A 21059-nucleotide genomic window follows, 5' to 3' on the forward strand; every position below is an offset into this window, starting at 1 on the left:
CTCGAGTAGTATCATCAAGTAATCTTTTACTCACTTAGATACATTAGAATGCCACTAACTTTTCTACTCAGCTAGTCAGTGTGAGTGCTGAATGTCATATACCTGTCCATGTGTAGAACTAGATTTTTCACATGTTGACTTATCTTTACTTCATCCCCATCGCATTTTTATTACAATGTCATCTGGAATTTTGCTAATATACTGTGAGCTACCCACAAACATGCACTGTGTTTTGGTGGCATTTAATAATAGACCTTTTCTTAGAAAATATTTCTTAATTTTGAGCAATATTAGTTCAGCCCTTTTAATCAAGGTATCTAGATTTTCTGTTTGATCGGCCAAAAGAACTTGGTGTCATCAGCATATTGAATTAGCAGGCAGTTTTCTATGTATTTAATCATATCATTAACGTATTAAAAACAGAATTGGGCCTAGGACAGATCCCTGTGGGACCCCAAATTCAACCTTTTCAATACAAGAATTTACGTCTCCTAATCTAACTGCCTGACTCCTATCTCCCAAGTAATCCCGAAACCAGAAAGTATCAATGTGATGTTCCTTAAGAGATTTACACAATTCATCATGGTTGACACTATCGATTGCCTTTGATAGGTCGCATAAAATTAATATGGAAACTTTTTTTCCATCAATAATTTTATAAATTTCATCTGTTAATTTCATCAAAGCTGTTTCTGTTGATAAACCTTTACGGAATCCATGTTGAGTGTTAGAAATCAAATTATTTTTTTTTTCTAGATGTTCCATTAACTGATTACACACAATCTTTTCCATTACTTTCGATAACACGGGAAGGACAGAAACAGGTCTATAATTACCAGGGTCGTCCTTGTCTCCTTTCTTGTGAAGAGGGTTTACGAGGGGTTGTTTCCAATAGAAGGGGATTTCCCAGTTACAATCGATGTATTTATGATAACCGTGATATAATAGCAATAACTATAAGGGAATCTTTTGAAAGCTGGTAGGAATACCATCCGTCCCGTAAGCATTACTATTATTCAAGCTCTTAACTGTTAATATTATTGTTTCTACTGTAACTGTTGAGGTCTAAAACAATCTTATATTATTACCAAGATTAGTTCGAGTTGGTTCTATCATCTTCATTTTCGTACTTTTGTTAGAATTTATTGAGTTTTACCATAAGTTATTTTTCCTACATTAGCAAAGTATTGGTTAAATTGATCTGCTCTAGCTTTTTTCGGGTTGGTCGTATTCAATCTTTTTATTTGTTTTAGTAGATACAATATTATTCATAATTTTCCCTGTTTCTTTACGAGTTTAACTTTTCTTGATCTTGTCTTTGTTATAATAAGCTTTGGCAGTACGCATCTTAGAATTGATGAGTTTTTTTCATTTCCTTATACTCATTGTTTAGATTTTCATCATGTTTATTTTGTTTAAGCCTTTCTTGCATTTTGTCCCTTTCAATCATTTCTCTTTTTGAGATCATCGTCTATCCAAGGCGCAATGGGTCTCCTTATTTCCCTCGTGGTTATTGGGGCACATTTATCTAAAGCACTATTATATACTTCATTGAAAATTCCTGTTTGAATATCTGTGTCATCAGTATGCGTGATTGTATCTAGAATTAGGTCTTTGGTCTAAGCAATGTATTGCACAACAAATTCTGCAGAATAATATTTTAAACACTAGAGGTTACTGTGGACTGGTTTACGCTTTGGCTTCTTAATATCTATGATAAAGAAATATGTTCGTGGTCAGCTACAATACTTGGGTTTACCTCCATGTTAATACACTTTCCTGCTTGTTAGTTATTAAAACGTCTAGTAGTGTGGATGAGATGGGGCTAACTCTAGTAGGTTATTAATAATTTGATTTAATTTGGTGACTTATAATATATGCATCTTTGCTGAACCTACCATCAAATCATCATTTAGATCACCTATTACATAAATTGATTTATTCTTTAAAGAAAACTCTCTCGAGACATTCCAAAATATAGTTAAAAGTATCATTTGAAGCATGTGGATGTCTACAAGCAACCAATGATAACAGAAGGTAGCTTACGAGATTGTACAGAGAGCCAAACCTCTTCTACCCCCTCTACTCTTTGAACCTTTAACCTTAAGATTACAAATGTTAACAGAAAGATTATTTTTCACATAAATACAACAACCTCCACCTCTTCCTTTGTCACATCTAAATATTGTATAATTAGGAAATTCAACGAGTGAATCGACAACATTCGGGGTTAACCAAGTCTCAGTTAAACATAATATATCAATATTTCTATTTAAGAGCATTAATTCAATTTTACATATCTTACTAAGGAGAGACTGTACATTCAAATATTCTACACACAAAAGATCGTTTTTTGGAGTCACATGATTAGCCTATCCCAGTACCAATGTCCGGGACGAGCACTTCTTGTGTGATAACTGCCTCTTGATGGAAGACCAGTAGTTCCTCATGGGAGAGGTCATGGTAGTCATAAGGTGAGCTGAGTGACCTCTATTTGCCGGCCGCCTATTGGGTGGCCTCCAATGGTATTCCTTAGTTTGGTATTGCGCGGGTGATCCTTGGGGTTGGGGGTACGTCCTATTATCATGGGATTGGTAGGAGTGGGTATTCCATCTACCACGTCCGCTTTTTTTAAATGGCCGCTTTTTTTTTTTTTTTTAGGCCTACCTAAACTTTGTGTCGATGGGCTTTTTTTTTTTTTTTTTCTTGGGCGTTTTTCCAATTTTTTTGTCTTCTCCTAATGTGGGGGCAGGAAACGGTCGAGTAATTATACAGTCCAGCCCACGGATTATTCTCCCATCACTGTATTCTGCTTTTTCTACTGGTACCTCTGCTCCAAATGATTGGCCTCGGTTTTTTTTTTTAGAAATGTCCAAAGTCCCGTACTTTTTCCACTTTTTTTTTTTTTTTTTTCTTGTTGTGAAAGCCCCTCGAAAAATGAACTCATCAACCACATTCTTAATAGAAGCATTGCTGCTGACACCTCCGATGTATATTTCTACTGACCTTGGGGTTGTACTAAGATGTTGTCTTCAGTAATTTGCTCTTGACGTGCTTTTCCATTTTCTTTTCTTGACTGGTGGTATGACACTGCGTTGGTCCGTAGGGACTGCTTCCTCCTCCTCCTCCCTTTCTTCCTCCTGGCCTTCGTTATCATCATCACTTTATTCCTGGTGTAAACTAATGTTGTGGATAGGGGGAAGTGTGGGAAAGGGCGGTGGGTTAGGGAGTGGCTGGCTGTCCACCTGCACTGTTTCCTTCATAAGTAAGCCAGGGTTCCTTATCAAAGGAGACTGGGGGAGAGTTTGGCGCGATTCATTAACACTATTTTCTGAATATTTTGCCATTGATTGTTCGAGCTTATAGACTCTTTCTTGAAGTAATGATACTGTTTGAACTAGTTCTGCCACAATCAAACTATTATCATCCAAGTTAAGTGCACTTTGCTCATTGAAAATTTTATCTAGTTCTTTATTTCTAGTTGAATTAATTATGCACGTGCTAAGAGTTATAATATCGCTCACAATTTTATGTTTCACTAGTCGTTTCACTGGTTTTTTGTTTTTATAATCCGAAAATACACTACATATTTCTATTATCAGGAGGTCTCTCAAGGATATTAATAAGTCCTGACGACATTTATCAAGCACTTCTTTGATATCCTGTGTAGAGTACTGGCATATCTTTTTCAAAGATTTAAGAAAAACTTGTGGGTATATGTCTTGGTTAATTGTTTCCAAGATACCTAGGTTTTCTATTTCCTGGATAGGCTGTGACAAAGCTTCCTGGTTGTCTAAGCCACTGGCAGCCATCTCTACACAATATTTCACGGAGCAGGAAAACACACGTCCGCACTCCAGCTCGGTCAGACAAGAGAGAGAGAGAGAGAGAGAGCCTTTCTGGACTTAAAGAGGATTTGTTTAGATATGGCAGGTCAAATCAAAGAGGTTTATACCCCCTTGGGTCAAATCAGTTTCCGCGTCAATCCCTTGTTTTTGAAACATTCCCAGCCCAGCCGCCCATGCTTGTATGAATGAATGATTAGGGCAAGTAACGTGAGTGTAGTTAGCCCTAAAAGAGATACGAGTGCGAGTGTTGGAAGAGTAGGGTCAGTTATCTGTGAGCGAGAGCAGCAATGTTATAGATGTGGTAAGCCAGGACACAGGAAGAATGAATGTCAGTGGGCGTTAGGAGCGTGCTTTGGGTGTGGGCAAACAGGGCATTTAGTGAGTGAGTGTAAGAAAGATAGGGATATTAAATGTTATAGGTGTGGACAGGCAGGGCACATAGCAAGTGGATGTCGGGGTACCCATGTGAACTTGGTTTGGGGCAACTGCGGGAAGAACGGACATTATGCTATGATGTGTAAAGAACAGCGTGCGAAGTGTGTTGAATGTGGAATGGTAGGTCACGTAGTGAGTGTGTGTAGGCAAAAGAGGATGAGTCAGGCTGGGAATTCAGGAAACTAGGTGAAAAGGGGATTCAGTTGGGTGGGTCCTCTAGTATGTGACAGTATGTTAAGGAGAATGTGATGAGAAAGTGGTTTGGGATGAATAAGTGTGAGCCGAGCATCAGTGAACAAATGGATCTGGGAGATCGGCAGTTAGTGTTAGTTGAGTGTGGAAGAAAGCGGAAGAAGGTAAGGAAAGGGAGAAACGTGAGCTGCATGATAGAGGGGTTGGTGTTAAGGTAAAAATGGTGGATAAGGCGTGTAGTACAGATGACTTTGAGGGGAGGAATGATGCATATAGTGTGCGCGCGTTTGACTTGTCAGGGTTTAGTGAAGTTTCACCAGGAAGGGAATCAGGTTGTAAGGATGTAGTTGGCAGTATGAATGAGTCTCTTGGGAGTTTGGCAGGAGTGTAAATGAGGTAAGTGATTTGGTGGCAGAGTTACGAGAGATATTCGGACAAGAGTTGGAAGGGAAGGGGTAGATGAGGTAGTGAATGGGATTTGGGAGGATGGTAGTGAGAGAGATAGTAATGGTAGTCTGACTGGAAGTGGTCTGGGAGAAGTTGGTGGTGGTGTAACTGAGAGTGTGTATGAGGGCCCTCAAACAAGATCCAGGGGACCTGCGTCCGAGCATCCACGGGTGTTGCGGAAGGCTATTTAGTGTGGGTGTTGTGAGTGCAAGGAGATGTTAAATGTAACGGGGAAGGAAATATGGAGGAGTTATGGAGTTCCATTTGACAACGTCTGTGTGTGTGTGTGAGAGAGAGAGAGGGGGGGGTGGGTTAACTAGTGGTTGGAAGGTAAAACAACTGAATTGGCTGTTGGTGGGTTCTGGGTTGTCTGCTGGTGCTGTTGGAGATCAGATTCTGTGTTTTGAGTGAGTCTTTTTAGTCAGTCTTGGGTTAGAGCCTGTGACAGTCAGTAGTGTTTGGAGCAGTTGGTTGAAGGCATTGATATTCAGCCGAGTTGTGTGTTTTTGTTTATTTAGTTGTTGTTAAGTTAGTGTTGTTTGCTTAGAGTTGTTGTGCCTGTGCTGTTGTGATTTTTTGTGTTTTGTTCAGTGGTCTTTTGTTGTGTTGTTGAGTTTTGTTGTTATGTGTGAGGTTGTGTTCCTTGGTTGTTTATTGTGTTGTTGAGTTGTGGTTGTGTTCCTCGGTTGTTGTTATTGTGGTCCTTGGTTATTGAGTTGTTGTTGTGTTCCTTGGTTGTTGGTTGTAGTCCTTAGGTGTTGTGTTGTTGTTGTGTGGTTATGGTTGGGGGGTTGTTGTTGTGTCTCAGCGACCTTGACCGGCGGACAGCACAGCATAACCTGGAGTATCTGGAGTGGTGGGTAAGTACATGTGTTTGTTTTTTTCCTGTGTGTAAGTGTAGGTCAATTGTCCTGCTTGTATTCTATAGTGTAAAGAAGAAAATGTGACTGAGGGTGGGTTTGGCAGCTGGAGTGATTAGGTTTATGTTAGGGGGAGATTTGTCACTTGTTTTTTAAGCTTGTGATCCCGCCACAGCTGAATAACCATTGGTTCCAAGAAATGTAAAAACACCATACAAACTCCTAAGTTTCTAACTCTTGCTACAATGTTTATGGATGACGAGCCAATGATTATTCTTTTGAGTGTTTATATTTTGTAGTTCACTATCAGATCCAAATAGCATACACTCAGTTTTGTCTTCATTGAGTTGCAGTTCCTTCACCGACATCCATTTTACCAATTGCATCTTTTACTGTATCGAGAGGAAAATAGAACTTGGTATCATCAGCATATAGTTTATAATTAACCTTAGCTTGTTTAGAATTCTAGATAATTCAATTGTGGAAATGCCAAATAGCAGTAGACCCAGGACGCTGCCTTGGGGCACTCCATTAGTTAGGATTTAATTTTCAGATTTCACGTTTGATAAAACCACTGTAGCCTTCCTGTGTTTCAAGTAGCTTTTGTACCATTTGGGTGCATCATCATCAATACTGTTCTCAGGTCTTCGAGCAGTGGATAATGGTCAACTGTATCAAATGCTGCACTTTGGTCGAGCATAACCAGGATACCACATTTTCTATTGGTAGATAGATGCAGGTGTCGGTTGAGTGGGTTGCTTTAAATCAGTGGTGCATTTTCTAATAATTTTCGTAATTACAGGGTTTGATTGATCATTGGATGTATTCACTGTTACAATCTTCTTGGATATTTAAGAGATGATGTTCTAGTATATTTATACTTATTTGATTCAGCTGTATGTAAACTTTCTTTCAAGATTTTTCCTTGTATATGTTATATATTGTGAGGAATTCCTCTCACAACGATTTTATTTTCTAATGTTTTTGTGTATTCACTTGTTTCCACGCTATGTTTCTTTTATTATAGTTATTAGTGTCTGTCTCATAAGAAATTATTGATGATTTTCACTGCGTATTGCCGTCTGTCAGGTAATCGACAGACTGGAACTATGTTACTGTATTTGTTGTATTTCATGTGAAAACTAAATATATTCGCATGCCATATATTTTATAAAGATATGTACGTCTACATTGCATGGCATAATAATGGGTGAAAGAACCACATCTATTCGAGAATGACACTCTTAACATTATTTTATATGATTTTGCTATGTTCTATACGTAGTATCTGTGGTTCGGTTAGCAACGAAAAGATGATTTTACACAAAGACGAAGTCTTTTGACATAACGTCGGTAGACGTTTAGTAACGAAGTATAATTACTGTTTTAGTTATGATGATTCATTTGTCTTTATATATATATATATATATATATATATATATATATATATATATATATATATATATATATATATATATATATATATATATATATATATATATATATTATATATGAAATTGCTCTTGGTGAATGTATTGCGCATATTACATATGGTAAGAGTTGGTGTCATTGGGTCTTGTTTGTGCCTCTCGCCAGAGAAGCCATTAGGAGAGGTCAAAAGATCGGGAGGGGAAAGGAAGGGTAGTAGTTCGCCCCTCTGAACGCTCCTTTGCGTGCCCCCTCTAGGGGTGTGTCTGCGTATGTGCGTAGTACACTGTATGGGCGTGATATCGCCCAAAAATTGTATTGACACAGACCACCAATTAATTCACTACATTTAATAAATATGTTGCACACTATTATATTTGGAATTTATTTTTGACAACGAAGTTGATAATTATTGTAGAGTTTTTTATGTTCATGAAAACCTTGTACGTCAGTTCTGCATTCGTGGTAATTGAATAACTTGTCTCTTTTCCCCAACCCCAAAACAAAACCGAATGCAGGACGGAACGAACAGCTTCTTGGCTCAACTTTTGAGGGTGACCTGTTATCTAGTGTTGTGTAGTGATGTGTGTGAGGATTTTAGAAAGGGCGATTGCCCTGATTCTTTGAATTTTGTCGTAATTTGTTTCATTTGAGTGCCATTGATTTACAATTCCCCTTGAGTGATTAATTTCATTGTCACTTATATGTTATTACTCTTTGATATGTTTAACTTTTAGTTATCAAACTAATTTTATAACTTAGATTTTTCAAATGCGTTTCAATATCCCTCGAGATTATTTCATTTTTCCTATGTTTCAGTTTTGTTGATGGTGAATATGAATTGATCTGATAAACCTTTATTGTCATACTTTAAGGTTATGCAAATAACTTTTAGAAACGAGATAACACAGCGGTCCTCTAAGGTCTGAAAATCAACCCGTGAGCACTCACATTATTAGAGAGAGAGAGAGAGAGAGAGGCACGTACCTCTCGTCGTATCTCGTGTAGCGATTTATGATCTGAGTTCATGTCTACAAAGACTGCTCAGTAAGTGAAAGTACTTAATTGTGCTACTATTCATTAATGATATTGGTGTGCTATCCTCGTTAATAATGAATTGGGTTGAGAGATATCTCCCCGTAATTTAGAAACCACAAAGGGAGTTTTGTGGAGTTGTTACGTAAGGCTTTTAGCGGTTTTTGACCAAGTAACAACGTTAAGCATACAATACAGTCCACTTTAAGTCCATCTTTTTCGCCACAGCTTCTCTCCTTTCTTGGTCCTTTCGAACCGGATTTTTAAACACTTCCGAATTGGTTATTCTGGATATTTGAACACATTATTTGGGATCTTTGTAACTTGGAATTAGATCATTCTATATCACCATCGTTTGTTATTGGATTGTTTACAGCCCCTTTCCCTTATTAGTTAGAGTCATTTTATGTTGGCACAGTTTTTGAACAACCACACACACACACACACACACACACACACACACACACACGACAACCAAAGATAAAGGGTCGACAACTAGGTGAGTGTCCTTCTCCTTTTTTGAAGGTAGATGTGGTTCACATATAAGTATTGAGATGTAACGAGACGATGTGTATTCTTCCGTCTCATTGCAATTTGACTCTTGAATAAGAGTTTTGTAATACGGTATTGACCAGAATTATTTTTGTAGAACACAGATTGTTAACTTGAATGTTTTTCTGTGTATCACTGTTTTTCGAGGAAGTGTTGTTACTTCGATATTATTGAGATCTATTTTGTAATTGTTATTGTCAACTTTGTATGTTTTGTAAGGTGATTTTGCCTTAAAATTTTCACCATGGACGCAGACAATTGTAGCAATGCCCTCATTTTGTATGAGGCTGCTATAAGTGAAATCGAACGACGTTTGAATGAGGTAAAACGTGTTGAACAGTTGTCTACAGCAGTAATTAAACTGCGTTTAGGTTCCCTTCAGAAAGCAGCTGATTCACTACAGACAGCAGCTTCTGAATATTATAAAGAGATTAAGGGTCGAGAATTAGTAAATGCTATAACGAGGACTAACGGTTACCTCTCTAGCGCGACAACGAAATCTCCAAACTCACCGATTGGTTAGCAGCACCCACACCCGTGCCTGCCCCAGCGCCCGCGCCCACACCTGTTAATCCGACACCTGCGGTACCTGCTACCCCTAGTATTCCGCAACCTAAGTTGCCTCAAATTACGATACCTACTTTTGATGGCAAAATTGAGCAATGGTATCCTTTTTGGACTTTTTTTAAAGCAGTTATTCATGATAGGCAGGACATGAATGATGTCATCAAGTTTACTACGCTGACTAGTTATCTTAAGGGTAAAGCATGCGAAACCGTTGAGGTTTAACTATAACTCCAGCTAATTATACTGCAGCGATAAACCTACTGAAAACTCGTTTTTCCAACGTTGGGAAATTAGAAGAGAACTTAAGAAATCGGCTGTTAAGTTTACCGCACCCTGAGCATGATGCAGAGCAACTGATGGATTTCCTTATGAAATGGAATAGCATCGTTCATCAGTTAGACGCTTTACCAGGTATTACGAGCGGCGACTCTAATGAGAAAGCAATTATCAAGCGGTGTTTATCAAAGGAAACATTGCAAGCCTTGTATCAGAGATATGATACTTGTGAACTCAGTGCAGATCAATTGAGAAAGGGCATTGAGAAGTTAATTGAGCGTTTAGGTAGAAGTAATATGCATAAACCCACGCCATCACCGTCCAACCCAGTTAAGAGTGGCAATGATCGTAACACGAGTTCGAAAAACGAGCGTCAAGCTAATTCGCCTAGTAGTGCTTTCAGAACTAATGTTAGAAATACCCCTAAGAAAATAACTTTTTCTTGTTGTTTTTGTCAAGGCGAACACAGCGGTAAGGTCTGCACGAAATACAATACTTTAGAGACTAGAAGAGCTCGTATCAATGAATTACAACTATGCTTTGGTTGTTTAAGAAAGGGTCATCGTTTATTTGAATGTAACAGTAAGAGTAAGACATATTGTTTTAACTGTAATGGTAAACATCATACATTCCTATGTGCTAGGACTATACCTAATTCTACGAGCGTCAATGTAAATTCGTCTCAGCAACCTTCTAGCACCAAATCAGGTCATAGTAGAGTTGATAATAAGCCTATAGAAACTGCTCAATCGCAGCCTAGTTTCAGTACTAGCCAGAAATCTGCGGCCACGAGTAATCAGAGAAATTCTCAGAATAATGTTAACAGTAATCAAGTAACTGTGAAAAATGTCGCATCTCTTCGACCGACAGCGTTACCGACAGCCACCCTTCTATTGAGTAATGATGGGAATCGGATCCCGGTTCGAGCCTTTTTAGACAGCGGATCTCAAAGAACGTTCATTAACCCAGATGATGTTGAGAAATTGAACTTAGTGCCCATAAAACAAGTGGAACTTACATTAATTCCGTTTGGAGATAATGTTGAAACTAGAATGTTTGATGTAGTAAGAGTAATGGTTCGAGCAGGTACGAAACGTATCAAATTAAATGCTGTTGTTTGTAATCATGTTAACACTTCCATACACATACCTGGTCTACACAACGTGTATCTGCGATTGCAAGAACGAGGTGTTAAATTGGCAGATGAAGAATATTGAATCAGATACCCTCAGTGATATAGGTTTGATTATTGGTGTGATTATTATAATGCATTTGTGTATTGTCACGATAAATATGACCCTGTGTTATGTTTGCTGGTAGCCCGCCGGTGCTGTTATTTTGGGTCCTATACCCAGTTGGGCTGTCATGTTATCAGTGATGATGAAAATGTAAGATCTGTAATAAGTACACAGAGTATAGTTTGCTCGAGAGTCACTGCTTCTGTAAATCCTCTTGACGGTGAGGATATTTCTAGACTGTGGTCATTAGATACAATCGGCATCGGGAAGGATGCGCGATCCTATAACGATCAAGCAGCGATCGAACATTTTAATGAGACTATTGTAAAGATGATAATACATATACGATTGATTTGCCATTAAAGAGCGATGCCAGACCCCCTACGGGTTATAGAAAAGCTTTAGGTCAATTATATTCGCTTAAGAGAACCTTTCAGTCTAAACCAGTTATGTTTGATCAATATCAGTCTGTTTTAGATGAGTATGTTAAGTTAGGATTTATTGAGGAGGTAAAGTTAGAAGATAACTCCTTTGATCCAGTTGATGGCATTAATCATTATTTACCTCACCCCAGTTTTTTAAGGAATCTGCTAAGACTCCAATTAGGATAGTTTTCAATGCAAGTAGTAAGGAGTCACACCATGCAAAGTCCCTCAATGATTGTTTACATGCGGGACCTAATCTGGCGACGAAATTGACAGATATGCTGCTGGAATTTCGTCAGAACAAATATGCTGTAGTAGCAGACATAAGTAAAGCTTTCCTTAGAATAGGAATTAATGAAAATCACAGAGATTTCACAAGATTCTTATGGTTTGCTGATAGAGATTTTAAGCATGTCAAGACTTTTAGATTTAAGGTTTTATTGTTTGGAGCAACTTGTTCACCTTTTCTGCTGAATCAGACAATACAGTATCATTTGCAGAACCATTCAGATCCCATTGCCAGTTCAGTAAAGAAGTCCTTTTATGTGGATAACTTTATGAAAACTTATGAGAAATGTGAAGATTTTAGAAACTCGAGAGTAATAAGGTAAAACCAAATTATGTGGAAGCTAATATGCCTTGGGAGAATGGGCTAGCAACTTGAGTTCATTTAATGATAAACATAGCCCAGATACTGTCAACTTGAATGCAGTAAAACTACTCGGTCTCTTGTGGGATACCTGTAATGACTCATTGGGTGTAAAGATGCCTTCTCAGATTGTTACATATTTGAATAATCTAGGAAATGTTTGTACTTTGACTAAGAGAAAGGTTGTGTCTCTCCTTTCAACCATCTTTGATCCTTTGGGAATATTAACGCCCGTAACAATCAAGGGAAAACTATTTGTGAAGAAATTGTGGGAACTGAAAACTGACTGGGATGACGAACTGATGATGGATTTAAAGAAAGAGTTCGATGAATTGTTAAACCAACTCAATTCTATTGAGGAGATCAAAGTCCCTAGATCTTGTTTTAATGAAGGAACTTGTAGCTTACATGTATTTGTTGATGCCTCTCATGTGGCTTATGGAGCCTGTGCGTATGTTGTTAGCAGTAAGCACACAAGTCACTTGCTAATTAGTAAGTCTCGAGTAGCTCCGAGCCCCTCACTCACTATTCCCCGTCAAGAATTACTTGCTTTGACTATAGGCATGCGCCTAGCTGTTCATTTGCTAGAGATTTTTGGGGATAAATTTTCAGATTGTACTGTTTGGAGTGACTCCCAAGTAGCTTTGAGTTGGGTATTTTATGAAAGATCTAAAGAAGTGTTTGTAACCAACAGAGTAAAGGAAATCAAGGACTTGCAGTCCAGTCATAACATCAGGTTGTTATATGTCAAGAGCGAAGATAATACTGCTGATTTAGTTACACGAGGTATTTCAATGTCTCTTTTGAGTAAGTCAGGTTTGTGGTTTCATGGCCCGACCTGGATTATTGACAAGAATAAGTTTCCAGAACAAGAGGATGTAGTTTACATCGAGTCTGTTAATGTAAATGAAATTATTGTAGAACCAGTTTGAGAAACCTGATGATGATGTACTTGTATTAATTGTTCTGAGTTCTTCTCCATTGAAACAGCATTAAGGATTGTAGGTAGATTAATCTTGTTTGGGAGAAGAATATTTCCTGATAAATTCAGGGAAAGTAATAATTTACTTGTCTTAATCAGAATCATGCAGCGTCAAGCTTTTCCAACGCTATATTATGCGTTGACTAATTGGGTACAAACCAGTTCTAGTGTTCCCTCTGAGTTAAGGAATCTTATGAGACAATTAGGACTTTATGTTGATGAAAGTGGTGTCATTCGGTGCCAAGGAAGACTTCATAATGCAGAATTGCCAGAATTCGCTAAGCATCCAGTATACGTCGCCAGCCGGACACCCCTTATGGCAACTTATAGTCTCATTATCACACTCAAACTTGCAACTTGTGCATGCCCCAACCACCGAATACACTTGTGGTTATATTGAGACAACAGTTTTGGGCTGGAAAAATGAGACAGTCCGTTAAGAAGATCCTGAAAGAGTGCTTATTGTGTAAGAAAGCACAAAATCAACCTCTAAGTCTGCCTGGATTTCCCCCGTTACCACCCGAACGAGTTAAGCATCAAGTCCCTTTTTCCTGTGTTGGCGTCGACTATACGGGAAACATTAATGTGTCTGAAAATGAAGCTGAGAACGAGAAGGCGTATGTCTTGTTGTTTAAATGCGCTACGTCAAGAGCGGTTGCCCTATATGTGTGCAAATCCATGAATGCACAAGAATTCCTCTTCGTTTTTAGACAATTCGCGGCAAGGAACGGACTTCCGAAAGTTTTAATAAGTGGTAATGCGCCAAACTTCATTGCAGCCAGTAAGTTTCTAAGAGATATCAGCGAAGAGCCCGAAGTAAGAAATTATATGACGGATCATAATTTAGAATGGAAGTTCACAACACCCCGATCACCATGGAAAGGCGGCTTTTACGAGAGACTGATCGGAGTGGTGAAATCGTGCTTACAAAGGGCACTGTACAGAAAAAGTTTCGTTTATAGAACTCAGTACCATCGTCGCTGAAGCCGAGAACATCATCAATATCATCAATAACAGGCCACTAACATATGTCAACGAAGATAACGCCGACATCGCGCTCACCCCTGCCAGACTCTTAAACGGCAGCGCTGTTACAATGGCTCCTCCTTTGAACAAGTTCGTCTACGTTCCTTTCAATGAGAACGTCGAATTGAGGGAGAACTATGCAAGACTGTGTGAGACGATAAGAAAGTTTGAGAAATTGTGGCTACATGACAGACTATTTGTCTTCTCTTAGAGAGAGGCACAGAAACATCGAGTCTTTAGCCATCTGTCCATTAAGCATAGGAGATTTGGCCCTTATAGTAAATGATAATTGTAAAAGACACAAGTACCCTTTGGGAATCATCGAGAAACCACGCAGGTCCTGATAATGTTATAAGGACAGTCGAGATAAAAACAGCAAGTGGAAATTTTACGAGACCTTTGAATAAAGTCATTCCACTCGAATGTAATGTCAGAGAGGAATCAACAACAGAAAGCGGACAGAATGAAGTAGGCGAGACCAGCGAGGCCTTAGGGCCCCCATTCACGCTCAGTTGCAGCCTTCAGGTGAGAACGTTGTGGGCGTGGTTTAACTGTATCGTTGCATGTATGGCGGGATTTTATTCCTCAGGTTCGAACTCACAGGCGACCGGACAGCTCGAGACCTGTTCGAGCAGGCCTGAATGTATGTGAGGTGTCTTCGACGCGGCCTGCAGGCTTATCCTCAGTCTATGGTTAAAAGTCGCAGTAGAAGAACCCATTTAGTAGGCGAGCACTATGTCAGACATCTGGGTGGATAAAATATTTTGGAACGAATTCATTGATGTATGGGGTACAAAAGATTTTTGAAACGAATTCCATTTATGTATACAAAGCAATATCCATGTATATGGAATATTAAGAGTAAAGACTATTCAAACAGGAATATGAAAAATGAAGCGTATGAGACATTGGTGAAGAAACTTCGAGAGAAGGTGGGAGTGCTACCGTGACACGGTAACCAAGATGATAAACAACAGCGCATTTCCTTCGGGAAAGAAATGAAAAACCGTTGAAAATTCAAAGAAGTCTGGGGCAGCTACAGATGAGGTCTATCGTCCAAGTCTGTGGTACTACGACCAGCTTTTATTCCTTCGTGACCAAGAAACACCAAGAACATCATCATCAGATATTGAAGAGGTATGTAAACACCTTTAAATATCATATTAAAACGTTTCACGCTCGTGAGGCCTTTTTGCAGCCTTTTCTTGGAATCATCAAACTATTCTATAGAGCTCTAGACGAATATAAAAAAACTTAAAAGTGTAAAGACTTGCGCAATCTTCCCTTTGTCATCCATATACATTTCCTAATCTGAATAAAATATTCTAATAATAACCTGAAAATGAATTATGTCACCTGAGCGTGAAAGGAATAATACTCAGTAAATATAGGTAATAATTCATTATACTGAATATAAATGCACACCTTTATTTCATAATTACCTGTAATACATATAAATGTATTTTCTTACATAACCCTCACCACATTCCAATGGTACAAAATCTCCTACGGTTGGGATATAGATTGACATAAGCAGTAATAAACATTAAGTGATAAGAGTTAACCACGTATGTGGATATTTAGCCTGCACAATGACTCATCATTACATCTTATCATTCAAACCAATCAACCCTACCCTCCTGATTAAAGTACTCCAAATACAAGTTACGTACTTCCTTTGCCTCATAGTAATGTGTTAGCTAAGGGGTGAATGCCTTTTTCCATTTTTCTTCCTTTTAGCTGGGTATCAGAAAGGATGTTGCAGGCCCTGTTATTACGGTTACCCCTCTCTCGCCGAAGAAAGTTGTGCAAACATACAGCAAGCCTTGACCACAGAAACTGCATTCTCTGCATCGAGATTTATGGGGGAATGGAATATGCGGAATTTAGAAGCTAATATTCCGAATGTACTCTCCACAACGCGGTGGGTACGAGACAATCTATAATTGAATACTTGTTCCTCCTTTCCTGTTGTGTGACTAAATGGCTTCAGAAAATTTGGTCTCATTGCAAATGCGTCATCACCCACAAATACAAAAGGCAAGGTCCGATTTGAGGATCTAATTATTACGGGATCTGGTATATTCAGTGTAGTTGTTGGCTAACTTCTCCCAAACTGTGTTTCTCAATTACACCACCGTCCGAAATTCTTCGCATTAGTGCCAAAGTCACACAATATAAATTCATAATTTGCGCTAACGACTGCCATGAGAACCATGCTATGAAATCCTTTGTAATTGTAAAAGAAAGATCCTGAATTAGGGGGAGGAACAATTGCTACATGTTTCCCGTCTACAGCGCCCAGGCAATTAGGGAACTGCCACATTTCTTCGAAGTCTTGACCAATCTGGCACCATTCCTCCTTCGAATGTGGGAACTGTGGAGATAAATGCATAATGCTATTTATTAATACTGCTTTATTCAATAATACTAATATCCATGTTATTTTTGTCCCAATTTAAGGATATGATCGAGATGGACTGCCAGTCTACATCCCAGCCTGGAGTTTCAAGACCCCATCCATTACCACCTGCAAAACGGAGCCGCCAACCGGGACCGTCAGTGAGCAACAAGGATGATGAGGTATTGGGCATTATTGGGGACAAATTACTGGGAGCACGTGAAGATGAATATGATTTGTTTGGTAAATTAATTGCAAGTAAATTGCGTAAAGTTGACGATGAACAACGAAAATTTGCTCAAAAATTAATAAATGATGTTCTATATGACGCAGAATTTGGACATCTTAGGTATGATAGTAGGGTCATGAATGCTACATATATATAATGTCCAAGAATAATCGACCAAACATTATTGTTTGGAGATTCATTGTCCATTGACATAAACAAACAAGAGAGTTACAATGCATGCTACTATTATAGGGCTGTTGTTTTGTGTTGAGCTATTAGAACATTCCATTTAATACTTCTTACTTTACCATAGCAAAGAGTATATTGCAATTCTTATGGTTGAACATTATATTAATGTTTAATACAAATGTTGGCATCATTTGATAAGATTAAAAATAGGAAGCATATAATGAACTTCTGCACACCCTATTTTCTCATGGGGAGCTTTGGGTAACCTAAAAATGTAATGTATGTGAGGATACAAAGCTAATAATGATATAAATTAATATACTATAATTATAGGGTGTATAATTATGCGCAGTATTTTGTAATATTGTTTTCAGCTTCATATGTGACCTTCATGTATATAAACAACTAAATATCATATACTTACCTCATATATTCTTTCCTTAATACCTTCCATATAACTTCGCATGTTTCTGGGATTATGCGTCCCAAAACTTGTGTGATATTGCTACGCTGAATTTCAGGTCTTCGTAAGACTTCCTGTTGCTAAATACCGGAGAGTTACAGCAAGTCTATCCCTTGGTGATATAAGCAGATCTCATGCAAGGTCTTTCCTCAGTATGGTGGTGCCACAAGGTCTAGAAGCTTACGAAATGTAGAGTCATCCATTCGTAGATAGTTAAAGAAATCATGAGGCTCCCATACTAAAGTGGACAACAGGTTTGTGTGTGATAGTACTTCTCTTTTTGCTAGCCATTCCTTCATCCAAACCTTTTTCTTCCTTCTCGGCTGCTTACGTTTCTCGTAAGCTACAATACAAAGAGCTAGAATCTGCAGCTCCCTCTCTGATAACACCTTCCACATTGCTGGCCGATAGTAGACTAACCTGATTTCACTCATGGACCGCACTGCGTAATGTATGGGTACATTTTCGGGTCGTCCGGCCACTGAAGCTCCGCACCCCAAACGGAGACCTGCAGGTACGTAGTACCGGTGCGTGAATGGGGCCCATTAAAAACGAGGCTAGCCTATAAACAAAACAACAAAGAAGACGACGGAGAGGGCCGAAACCAAGGACGTAGGAGACGTCCTAGAGAGTGTTGTGGAGGATGACCCTACGACCTCAACAGGTTCCCCGCCTCTACAAGTGATGTCTGACCGTCGGCCCATGAGAAGAACTGCTGCTAAGGCCGACGAACAAAGAAAACAGTTGATTCGAGAAGGAGCGTTATAAGGACACTTTACATGTGTTGTATGAATTATGGTGGGGGAGGGTGTGAGGAATTCCACTCACAACGATTTTATTTTCTAATATTTTTGTGTATTCACTTGTTTCCATGCTATTTTTCTTTTATTATAGTTATTAGTGTCTGTCTCATAAGAAATTATTGATTGATTTTCACAGCGTATTGCCGTCTGTCAGGTAATCGACAGACAGGAACTATGTTACTGTATTTGTATTCATGTGAAAACCAAATATATTCGCATGCCCATATATTTTGTAAAGATATGTACGTCTACATTGCATGACATAATAAGGGTGAAAGAACCACATCTATTTGAGAATGACACTTAACATTATATTATCTGATTTTGCTATGTTCTAGTCTAGTACGTAGTATCTGTGGTGCGCTTAGCACCGAAAAGATGGTTTTACACAAAGACGAAGTCTTTTGACATAAACGTCAGTAGACGTTTTAATAACGAAGTATAATTACTGTTTTAGTTATGATAATTCATTTGTCTTTATGTATATGAAATTGCTCTTGGTGAATGTATTGCGCATATTGCGTATGGTAAGAGTTGAAGGTGTTATTGGGTCTTGTTTGTGCCTCTCGCCAGAGAAGCCATTAGGAGAGGTCAAAAGATCGGGAGGGGAAATGAAGGGTAGTAGTTCGCCCCTCTGAACGCTCCTTTGCGTGCCCCTCTAGGGGTGTGTATGCGTATGTGCGTAGTACACTGTATGGGCATGATATCGCCCAAAACTGTATTGACACACACCACCAATTAATTCACTACATTTAATAAATATGTTGAAGTTGCACACTATTATATTTGGAATTTATTTTTGACAACGAACTTGATAATTATTGTAAAGTTTTTTATGTTCATGAAAACCTTGTAACTCAGTTTCTACATTCGTGGTAATTGAATAACTTGTCTCTTTTCCCCAACAAAACCCGAATGCAGGACGGAACGAACAGCTTCTTGGCTCAACTTTTGAGGTGACCTGTTATCTAGTGTTGTGTAGTGATGTGTGTGTGGATTTAGAAAGGGCGATTGCCCTGATTCTTTGAATTTTGTCATAATTTGTTTCATTTGAGTGCCATTGATTTACAATTCCCCTTGAGTGATTAATTTCATTGTCACTTATATGTTATTACTCTTTGATATGTTTAACTTTTAGTCATTAAATTAATTTTAACTTTACATATATCAAATGCGTTTCAATATCCTTCGATTTTATTTCATTTTTCCTATGTTTCAGTTTTGTGGATGGTGAATATGAATTGATCTGATAAACCTTTATTGTGTTCATATTTTAAGGTTATGCAAATAACTTTTAGAAACGAGATAATACAGCGGTCCTCTAAGGTCTGAAAATCAACCCGTGAGCACTCGCAACATTTAGAGAGAGAGAGAGAGAGAGCGGACGTACTCTCGTCGTATCTATTGTAGCGATTTATGATCTAAGTTCATGTCTACAAGGACTGCTCAGTAAGTGAAAGTACTTAATTGTGCTACTATTATTATGATATTGGTGTGTTATCCTCGTTAATAATGAATTGGGTTGAGAGATATCTCCCCGTAATTTAGAAACCGCAAAGGGAGTTTTGTGGAGTTGTTACGTAAGGCTTTTAGCGGTTTTTGACCAAGTAACAACGTTAAGCATACAATACAGTCCACTATAAGTCCATCTTTTTCGCCACATCAAGGACTTGCAGTCCAGTCATAACATCAGGTTGTTATATGTCAAGAGCGAGGATAATCCTGCTGATTTAGTTACGCGAGGTATTTCAATGTCTCTTTTGAGTAAGTCAGGTTTGTGGTTTCATGGCCCGACCTGGATTATTTTTCGCCACACCGAGGAAAATTTTTGTAAATATGCAAAGCATTCTGAAAAGAAAATCTCAGTACCATTGACACGCATTAACTGAAATTTCCCGCCATTCAGCCAACGTCACGTCAGCTGTTCCTTAACTTCCCTCCCTTCACCTACTTGACTTCTGACCAATGCCGTTTATGGAGTATAGCTATCTACGTATGTATGAAGAGTACCAATCAAAGCAATACTTTAGGCTATTTCGAATAATATCCCACTAATGTAATTTACAGACAAAAATTATTAAAAGGCCTTTTATTTGCACCCGCATAGCCAGGTGTATTTCGTATTTTCCCACAGTGAGATAAATATACGTACTATTGTTGACATACTACGAAGCCATCCGTTCGTTTGTGTTTGATCCGCATTGACTATTGATAAAAGTTCGTCTTTCGTGTGATTATATTGGCATAATATCAGTATAAATCTGCATTTTTATCATTTATATAAGAAATTATGAAGGATTTACGTTTATATATATCTAAAGTCAGATGGATTAATGAAATAATTTGCACATATACCGCCAGTGAATCAATGATTTCGGAAACAGCGATATCAGCCAATCACAAGCCATCCTTGGGGGAGCCACAGCCCGTCCATCCAATTCCATGTGTTTTGCCCGCTAATGCTGCTCCCCATTAGACTCAAAACAAACCCCTTCCACCGTAGACTTCTTCCTTTAGTATGTACTGAATCCAGCCGAGTAATCTATTTGTTTGGATCTCCTTTATGTAAGTAGATGCCAATTTTAAAACTTTTTAAGTGCGTAGAACCTCTTTTATTTATAGAAACTTATGTAAGTAGGAAGTATTTATGATATTTAGTAGGTTTTTTTATGGTTTTCTCCTTATCTACTAGTCTAGGCCTACCAAGGCGTCCGTCCTTGCCCATGGCGCAGGACCCGTCTTTCTTATCTCCTCTCCCGCAGTGTGGAATCGTTTTCCATTTTCTTGTGGCTCGTGATGAGAGAGGGCACTTATGGCACTTGTTTAGTTACTAGGTACCTTAGCTACCAAATTGGTCAGGAGTGTCAAGAGGAAATAGGTAGCCCTACCATGACCTTCAAAGATAATTATAAATAGGGGTAGTGAACATCACAGCAGGCCAAGCAGGCCACCTACAATCAACGCAAGCCACCCTCCGAAAAAAGTACATTATAACGCGTCCTGACACCCGAGAT

General features: G+C 38.6%; 2 protein-coding genes and 1 long non-coding RNA gene across 7 annotated transcripts in view; all 3 read left to right on the forward strand.

Annotated features, from left to right (window-relative positions):
* The first annotated feature begins 9041 nt into the window (after positions 1-9041).
* Positions 9042-10857, forward strand: LOC135203420 (uncharacterized). Its single transcript, XM_064233146.1, has 2 exons — positions 9042-9270; positions 9614-10857. The coding sequence occupies exons 1-2, from the start codon at positions 9042-9044 to the stop codon at positions 10855-10857; spliced, it is 1473 nt and encodes a 490-aa protein (XP_064089216.1).
* A 4111-nt stretch (positions 10858-14968) lies between these two features.
* LOC135203312 (uncharacterized) lies at positions 14969-17158 on the forward strand. The gene is made up of 3 exons (XR_010311912.1): positions 14969-15097; positions 15701-15884; positions 16424-17158. It is a non-coding gene; the product is annotated as an uncharacterized LOC135203312 (long non-coding RNA).
* Positions 17159-20506: 3348 nt separating this feature from the next.
* The window catches only part of LOC135203577 (uncharacterized), a 139970-nt gene continuing 139417 nt past the window's right edge, over positions 20507-21059 (forward strand). For 2 of the 5 annotated variants that reach the window (XR_010311960.1, XM_064233332.1), the window contains exon 1: positions 20507-20610. The gene's annotated coding sequence lies outside the window, so the exon portion shown is untranslated. The remainder of the gene's footprint in view (positions 20611-21059) is intronic. The other 3 variants (XM_064233338.1, XM_064233336.1, XM_064233334.1) reach the window with 3 other exon arrangements.

This window comes from Macrobrachium nipponense, chromosome 36, assembly GCF_015104395.2.
Source record: "Macrobrachium nipponense isolate FS-2020 chromosome 36, ASM1510439v2, whole genome shotgun sequence".
Taxonomy (NCBI): domain Eukaryota; kingdom Metazoa; phylum Arthropoda; class Malacostraca; order Decapoda; family Palaemonidae; genus Macrobrachium; species Macrobrachium nipponense.